We start from the raw sequence: 8742 nt of genomic DNA, 5'->3' as shown, positions 1-8742 counted from the left end.
GCAGGAGTCAGACGTCTCTTTGCTCTCTTACACTGTCCTGTATCCCAGTTGCCTTAGGCCCCCCTAGGGGGGTTTCCAGGGTGAAGAAGTCATTTGCAGTGCGGGGACTTGTCCCTAACAAAACAAAAAATGTGACCCCCGATGCCGTTTGACTAAACAGTGACTAAAAACGGACAAATAAGATACCTTCCCTCGTTAGGCGCTGGCAGACATTTGCTGGTCTTCAGTTTGTGATTCTTTAAACTGTGGGTCAGAGCTCAGGCTAATGAAAATCGGTGAAGGAAAGGAGTTGGTGGGTCTACGTGGGAATCCAAGGCTTTTTCTTAGGATAAAAAAATACGCCAGCATTTTCTCTGGGGAGGCTGCTGATACTCTTCCCTACACCCAACTTGCTAAGTGGCTTCGGATCCACTCAGAGGGCCTGTCACTGAGTGGCCCCTCGGCCTTGTAAGGATGGGGGTGAGGCCTCTGTTCAAGGTCTGTCTGTGGGGCACTGGGGGGGCCTGTGCGTGGACTGTGTGGTCTCTGTGGTAAGATCTGTAGATCTCTGAGGTGTTTCTGTAGGAGGTCTCTTTGAGAGGTCTCTGTGTAAGATCTGGGCGGGAGGTCTTTGTGGGTAGTCCCTGGATACTGGCCTCGGTCAGAGCTCTCTGAGAGATCTGCGTGGGTCTCCGTCAGAGGTCTCTGTGTGAGCTCTTGGTGTAGGTCTCTGTGGGAGGTCTCTGTGGAGGTCTGTGTGTGGGGTCTCTATTAGAGATCTCTGTGGGGGTCTCACAGTGCAGGGCGTCCGTTCCCGCCTTACTGCACCACCGGCAGGAGGAGGGCACAGGGGCCTTGGTCCTTCCTGTCTCCTGCGCTCCCTCGGCATCCTGCCTGTGGCCCTTCTCTGGAGGGGCCTGTGGGGTCCGCGTCCACCTCTTGGTGCCAGCCGAGAGGACCCGGGAGCAGCCAGACTCAGGGACCCTGCTCCAGGTCACCCTGTCCTGAACTCCAGAGGACCCGGGTGCTCTCTGTCCTGGTCTCCTCCCCCCCCCCCCCCCCCCCCCCCCCCCCCCCCCCCCCCCCCGTCCTGGTTGCACTGTCACTGCTGGGTCCCCCTCCCCCCAGGTCCTGGCCGCACTGTCACTGCTGGCCCCCCACCCACTGCCTTTTCCCGGAGAGAAGCTGTGCCCGAGCAGGCCTGTGCCCACTGCCCCTGCACCGGGTTCCAGGCCCACCTGCGGGGTCCTGACCCGCGTGGGGGGCAAGGCCACCCCCTGCGGCGGTCTTCAGGGTCCCTCCTGGGGTGGGACTCCGCACCACGCCAGTGAGTACCCCCCGCCCCTGACCCCCACCCGTCCCGGGGCCTTGGGCCATTCCTTAAGTCCCAGTCCGCCCGGGGCCCCCAGACTGCTCAGAAGGGCACCTGCCCGGCCGGGCCTCCTGTGCCAGCCTGGCCGTCTGCGGAGGGGCCCCGGCGGCCTCCCTTACCCTCCCCCCCCCCCCCCCCCCCCCCCCCCCGGGCTCCGCGGCCGCAGCGGGGGGCGGGCGGGGACCTTGGGGGTGAACCGCAGGAAAGGCTCCTCTCCTCGGGCCTGCAGGTGGCAGTGGGCACCGCGGGCTCCTGGGTCACCGCACCCCGGGGCAGGGCACGCCGGTCCCTCGCGGCCTCTGCGCCCCCCACCCGCTCGCTCCCCGGGGCGGGAGCACGTCCTCGTCCCGCGCTGGTCCAGAGTGTGAGAAAGCAGGGGGGTGACGCTGAGCCAAGGGCGGCTCCCGGCCGATCTGCACCCCAGCCCCATCAGGGGTCCCGGGGCAGGCGACGGGTCGGGGGGTGGGGGGGGGCAGGATTCCTCCCACCGCTGCCGTCAGGGCCAACCTGGCCTCCAAACTCGGCCCCCGGCTCTGACGCCTGAGGCTGTCTTCCAGGCGCCCCGGAGCCGAGGGGTTTCTGCCCCTGCAGACCCTCCCCTACAGCCGCCCAAGGTCAAGGTAGAGAGAGAGAGAGAGAGAGAGAGAGAGAGAGAGAGAGAGCGCGCGCGCGAGAGCAGGACGGGATGGGCGGAGCCAGATCCCGGGGTGGGGTCTTCTGGGTTGTGTTCCTCTTTCCTTTGTTATGCAAACCGAAGGTGTGTGAGGGAGGGGGTCTGGAGTATACCACGTGGCCACCCTCCTCCCAGGGCTCCATTCCTTCTGGGAGCCAAAGCAGGCACTGGGGGAGAGCATGCCTGGATCCTCCCCTTCCTCTCCCCCCCCCCCCCCCCCGCCCCGCGGGGCACAGACAGAGGCCAGCTCATCTCATGAGAAAAATTAAAAAATATATATATTTTTTGGGAAAATAAAAATTGTGGTGGGAAGAAGCCATTAGCACATAGAGGATGTGCTAACCTGAGAAAAAACAGGTTTCTCTGCATATACTCAATTTTTTCTTGAAGAAAAGCTTTCCTACCAGGAAAGGCGTGAGAAGCACCCGCTGCTTGATGGGATGAGCCACATTTTTGAAGACTGCGTACTGGGTGACGGTGGATGTGATCTGAGGCTCCTGCCACCATCGGCTTATGGTGGCAGGGCCCGCTTGGGGGACCCTGGCTCCCTGGGTGGGAAGGTTGGCCTGCCATCCCTGTCTCTGGTTCGTTGGCTCTTGTTAGGACAGCTGTGGGACTTGGGGGTGGCCTGGTGATTGGAGGCCGTCTCTCTCATCTCCCTCCTCTGGTCTGGGTAGGGGAACCCACTGGGCCCTGGAATTCTTTGTGCTGATTTACCTCTGAGGCATGAAGTCCTTGGTGGAGTCCCAGTTTCTCCACCAGGATCTGTCCCACAGTTGTCACAATCGTCTGAGTTTCAACAGCTTTGCCGCCCACAACCGATCTGCTTCTTACTGGTCCCAGGCCCTGGACAGTGGCTGATGCAGGATTGCCTTTTTGAAGGGGATCTTCCAGTCCTTTGCCTTTTTTATTGAGATGAAGACAATGCAGAAAGTACCTCATCTTTTTTCTAAAGTGGCTTTCTGGAAAAATCTGTCCCTTTTCTGGCACGGGCTGGAGGCATTTGCTCCCAAGGCTGTCTCCTGTTCCTCTAACCTGGGGAGGGTGGCTCAGCCTACTGGCTTGGGAAGCCCTCAGTTCTACAAACGCTTTTTCATTCCCTTCTAGTTCGGGACTCTTCTGGTCTTTTCTCTCACCAGTGGAGGCGGTCATCTTGCTCTGGCTCTTACGTGGCTCATCAGCTTTTGGTATACTGGGCTCCTGCTGCCCCTGGCTGCTTGGTCGGCTGGATATCAGGTCAGTTTCTGGCACCAGGGAAGCTGGTGTTTCCCTGCTGGAATATTGACCCTGGGAACCGGAGGGTGACTTCAAGATGTCTTCAGCAAGGAAAACATCAGTGTGAGAGTCTTGCAGGAGCACACCAGTGTCCAAGTCTTGGACAAGAATGCCGGTGGCAAAGTCTTGAAGGGCGATGTTTCGGGGACAACCTTGAAGAAGTACACCAGTGGCACAGCCTTGAGGCTGGCCCTCTGACTCTTCCTTCTCTTGGAGCCCAAACTTAATAGCCACCTTTGTTTTAAGGATTGGTTCCTTTGGCTCTTGGGCAACCAACTCTGTAGGTGGTGAGGGGCTTTTACTAGTCCCTGGAGACCCCAATCTCCTCCGATCCACATAACTGGTTTGACTGTTGGCCAGCACCCTGGGTCCTAAGATGATTTTCCAAGCAGGGGCCTTCTCAGCCTCCATCGTCTCCCTGGCCTCTTCAGCTCCTGAAGATTGGGACCTGGACTTCATCTCCAATATTGCTACCTTCTCTTGTGAAGCCTGAGCCCCCCTTTTCGCCCTTAGCTCATTCCTGGCTATTTCTGAACTTAGACTTGGCTCCAGATTGCCTTTCTTGGCCCCCATAACTGTCTCACTCTGAGGGGTTCTGTTTATGAGGCTGAGTGTGAAGGTCGGAGAAGGTGAGCTGCCCTCCTGTCCAGGTAAAGCGGCCTCTGAGGGCTCATGGCTGTCACCTGGTGAGGTCCCTTCCAGGGATTTCTGGATTTCCTCAGATGGGGGTGAGGGGGCAGGCAGGGAACTCCCTGAGGTGGGAACAGACTCTTCTGCTATCCCCTTTTCTCCCGGATACGGCTGAGATGGTTTTCCCAGGAACTTGTAGAACTTGGCTTTTGAGTGGGCCCCAGATACACAGGTGGCCAAGCAGGGAGACGGGGACCGGGGAAAGGGCAAGGGTTGAGCTTCATATGGCTTGAGATTTATGGACTCAAAGGCTCGGAGGGGTGGGCCCCACTTATGCTTCACCCGAAACCTTATGATGTGTGCTTCCAGCATCTGCTGAGTGAGTGAATTAAGGAAAGACAGCTCATGGGAGGTGTTTACGCAGGGTTTCCGACTCTTCAAGGGTGCTAAATTTCTGATTTCCGTGTGAGTGTGGCACTTGGGCAAAATATGGTTGGCCACAAGCCAGGATCGACGTACACTCACAGGGATCAAACCCTTGCTGATCTGTCCCAATTTCTTGTGCAAATGAACTTTCAAGGTTTTTTCTACACGTTTCTTATCTGGGCTCCTAGCCAAGTATTTTCCTGAGTCCCTCTTCAAGGTCCTCATCAAGTATCTTTCTAAATCCTTCTCAGAGCTAGTTCCTGGAACCTTCACTGGGAAGTTGGCCAAGACCCTGGAGAGATCTGTTGGGATCCTTCTCAGACATTGCTGTAGACCCATACCAAAGTTGTCCTCTAGTTGAAACCTTGCTCGGCCCTTCCTACGGGAACTTCTAGGGTGTCTGGACCTGGTCCTCTGTGTGGCCTGGCTGCTTTTGGATTTAGATGCAAAGGACCTTGAGAGCCCCTGCTTGTCCTGTGCCTGACTCACCCCCGGGAATTCACCCTGAGGCCACATCCGGTCCAGAGACATTTGGACCCTGTGGGCCAGACTGCCCTGGTGTTTATCCTTGCTAAGCCTCCTTTGAAGGTTTTGCTTCTGGATATCACAGATGACAAAATCCCTGTGAAAGATGGAAACTGACTCGTGGGCCTCAGAGGCCTGGCTGTCCTGGAGAAGCTTAGGAGGGATACTGCTTAAGACTTTGGGAGATACTTTCAGCACTAAGGGTAACGTCCTTTCCCCTTCTGGTTGCTTTTGCAACAAGGGCTGTTCCCGAGGTTGAATTTCAGTTGGAATAAAAGGTGGTGTCTTCTTCTGGGATGGAGGGCCAGGTACCCCATAGGTCCTCATCTGGGGTGGAGGAGAAGGAGGTCTGATTGGGACAGAGGGTGCAAGGTGGGCCTGGGGCTGGGACAAGGTTGGCGTGGAGGGTTGGGGCTGGATCCCACGGCAGGGCAAGGGTGGGGCAGGGGGAAACCGTGAAGATATTTGCTGTTGAATTAGAATTGGCAAGCAATTAGAGATAACATTGAACAAAACAGAGGGAACGTGTAGCTGAGAACTAGAGGCCAAGGCAGGGGCCTTGAGGGACTCACTGTGCAGAGAGGGGAGACCCCAGAAGAGCTGGCTGCATTTCTGCTGTGAGTTGCCCTCCAAGACCTTGGGGAATGACAGCCGCCGAGGACTGGGCAGCTTCTCGAGTTTGTTTTTTCCGGTGCCAGAAGGATCGTGGGGTTGTGGTGTCCTGCTCAGCACCCAAAAACTTCCACAAAGTCCCCCCAAAGTTCAAGGGGTTGTCTGAGTCCAACTGTTTCACAAGTGACCCATCCCTTTCTTTCTCCTTCCAAATCTTCTGTTCCGCCCTTTTGGTGATGAGTACCTCCAGCAGCTTCTGGACATCCGGGTTGACAAATGAGGGGTTACGAGTCTCTATCTGCCTTCTGGAAGGGCCACCCCAGGACAAAGCCTCTTTTGGGTGGCAGGTCAGGTGTTGTTGGTGGCACTCGCGCGGTGCCCAGATGGGGAAGAACCAGGACTTGGTGCTTTCCCACCACCAGGACAAGGACAAGATGGGGTAGCTTGCATGGCCAAGGCCTGAGACGGCTGGAACGAGAGGTGCCGAATGGGAATTGCCTGGAGGTAAGTTCTCTGCAACTGTGTCGGCTGGGGTTCTCTTTAAGTTAGATTGGTCTTCTTGAGGTCCTACTGGTAGGATGGAGGCCAGGCGTGGAGGGTGTTGGTTGAGAGTGGGGGACGCCTGCGGGGCCGTGGCGGGCGCGGCATCTCTCGCGGGCTCCCCGCGGGGCTGATGGGCTCCGGCAGGTGCTGCTTTGCCCGCGGCCCCAGGGGCTTCTTGCCCCAAGAGCTGATGAAGGCCTCCCTGGTCAGAGAGCCGCCCCAAGTGGCTGCGGGAGACACGAGGCACGCGCTGCAGCCCGGAGCAGACAGGGCCGGGCGTGGCCATCCCCGCCCTCCGGGCCCCCGCACCCGCTTCCCAGCGCTCCCGCCGTCCCTCCCCCCGGGGCCCTATCCGATCTCCGTCCCCAGGGCTCCCCCCACCCCCTGCAGCCCTGGGGTCCCACCAGAGGCTCTGAGAGGCCCACCCGGGAGAGAAGGGGCAAGATTCTTTACCTCTGCAGAAGGGAAACCAGGTCCCGAACCCCTTCCAGCTCCTGCAGGCAGTTTCTGTAAGCTGGAGACGGGAGACCCGGTCACAGAGCCGAAGGCGGGGTCCCGGGGGTCTTACGGGAGGCGGGCGCGATGTCCCTTTAGGGGACACCTTTGGGGGATTAGACTCGGGAGCCCCGAACATCGGTGTCCGAGGCCACGTGGTCTCACGGTGACAAGAAGACCCACGGTGGGGGTCGCTTTGTCCTTTACGGAGAGCTTCCCCACTCGTGACCTTGTGGGGGGAGAAAGGGCCGGGCGGCCTCCCCGAGGAACCTGAGCAAAGTTCCACAACTTGGCCACAGCTGGAGCTGGAGGTCCCAGGCCCCTGCCGGGCGACACCCGTGTCCGGCCCCTCGGGCTGGTTCTGGCCCAGAATCTGGGAGGCCTCGGGGTTCCGCCCTCCGTCCCGGGAGCCTCCCGGGGCTCTGTTTCCTGAGGGACGGACGCGGGTGTCCCGGAGACGGCGGGGCTGGGCGGTCGGAGCAGGAGGGACACTCGCCAGGGGCGCAGGGCTCAGCGGCGGCCCCTTACGTTTCAGGATCTCGCTTTTCTTGCCTCTGGTGCTCCTTCGCCGTGGCGCCACCTGCTGCAGAGACGAGAGAACACGGGGTTGGGGGGACGGGACCCCCAGTCTGTCTCGCCTCTCTGGCTGCAGGTGCTCTGTGTTCATGAACAGCGCGACTTCCTACATTCAACTCATGGGGCGGGGGGTGGGGGGGGGGGGCTTTCTTTCCTGTTCCTCATTTGCAAAGTGGACAAAACTGTTCTCCGTTTTTCTACTTTGAAGAATGGACGCGCGGATTTTCGATGCGAGAAATCTCTCCGTCCCTGTTCCTCTGCTCGAGAAACGTTCCCAGACCTGCGGGTGCGTCTCAGCGCCTTGAGGAAGCACCTCGCTTCCCGAGCCCCGAGCCCCGCTGCCGCCCCTGCTCGGGGCCTCCCGGGTTCGGAGCCGCCCTCGATCGGCCCCAACGAGGCCAGCTCTCCTGAGACACCTGCCCCGGGAAGGTGGCTGCCGGCCCGGTGCGCAGCAGCCTGTCCTCCCCCGGGGGTGGAGCTCTGGGCCTCCAGTCCTCCGGTCACTGTGTTGGGGCCGCGGCCCTGGAGCCCTCTGCCACACCCGGCCTCCTGGCCCGAGACCTCCCGGGAGAAGCCCTCCTGCCCCTCTAACCCCTGCCTGGTCTGGCCTGGCCTGGCCTGGGAGGATGGTGCTCTCTTCTTCCCCGAGAACACCCGTTCTGCTCTTTCCCAGCTCGGGAGTCTCCCCAGTGACTGAGAAAAGTGGAAACGATAATAGAAAAGAAGACGGAATCCTCCTCTCTGCTGGGTCCGGGCCAAGGTTCCTTACCTTTCTGCTGCTTCTGCGTTTCCTTCGTGGTGCTGAGGATGTTGGATCAGTCTGGAAGCCGAAGATCAACAGGAGGAAGAACGACAGTCCACACAGGAAGCAGAAGATGGTCTGGGTTGTCCAGGAGGGGAGGCTGGAGCTCAGCCAACCAGCGCTAATGCTTCTCAGAGCGAAGAGAATATTCTCCATCTCCTTACTCGAAGCGTTAGTTCCTGGTCCCACTACTGTCCTCGCGCAACTGAGCGTTGAGCTTGTACTTGGGGACAAGCGCCCCAGGCTCACATCACAGAGCCTTGGCCTGGTCACAAAGGGCCCCTGAGGGAGGGGGAGGGGACAGAAGAAGAGCAGGCTGGACCACAGCCCCTCCCCACCCCCCCCAGCCCTGTAGCTCCTCGTCTCCCCCCAGCTTCCACACTCCTCCCCTTGATAGGCACCAATCTCTTCTTTGCATCTATGAGTCTGAGTTTTGTTTTGTTTTGTTTGTTTGTTTTGGTTTTTGATTCCACATATAAGTGAAATCATGTGGTACTTGTCTGGCTTATTTCATCGAGCGGAATACGCCCTAGGTCTATCCATGTTGTCGCAAATGGCAAGATTTCATTATTTTTTATGGCTGAGTAGTATTCTAGTGTGTGTGTGTATGCACGTGTGCATGTGTGTGTGTGCATGACATCTTTATCTGTTCATCCCAATACATATGGGTCATTTAAGGTCGATGTTTTCTTACTGATTTTCTGTGTGGATGACCTATCCATTGATGTAAATGACGTATTAAAGTCCTGTATTGTATCAGTCCTGTATTGTATAGTGTAATTATTGTATCACTGTCCCTTTCCCTCTTTAGGTCTGTAAATATTTGTTTTATAC

At 58.3% G+C, this 8742-nt stretch overlaps 1 protein-coding gene across 1 annotated transcript; it reads right to left on the bottom strand.

The window, feature by feature from the left end:
- Nucleotides 1-2285: 2285 nt before the first annotated feature.
- Nucleotides 2286-8159, bottom strand: LOC109275507 (spermatogenesis-associated protein 31E1-like). The gene is given in 5 exon segments (XM_019463745.2): nucleotides 2286-5446; nucleotides 5448-6262; nucleotides 6489-6549; nucleotides 7059-7113; nucleotides 7876-8159. Coding segments are annotated over 5 exon segments (3891 nt in total). The 5' UTR covers nucleotides 8065-8159; the 3' UTR covers nucleotides 2286-2675.
- Between the last annotated feature and the right edge of the window lie 583 nt (nucleotides 8160-8742).

This window comes from Panthera pardus, unplaced genomic scaffold (genome assembly GCF_024362965.1).
Source record: "Panthera pardus isolate Hobbes unplaced genomic scaffold, ASM2436296v1 HiC_scaffold_20, whole genome shotgun sequence".
In the NCBI taxonomy this organism is placed as follows: Eukaryota; Metazoa; Chordata; class Mammalia; order Carnivora; family Felidae; genus Panthera; species Panthera pardus.
This window is presented reverse-complemented; position numbering and strand designations above follow the sequence as displayed.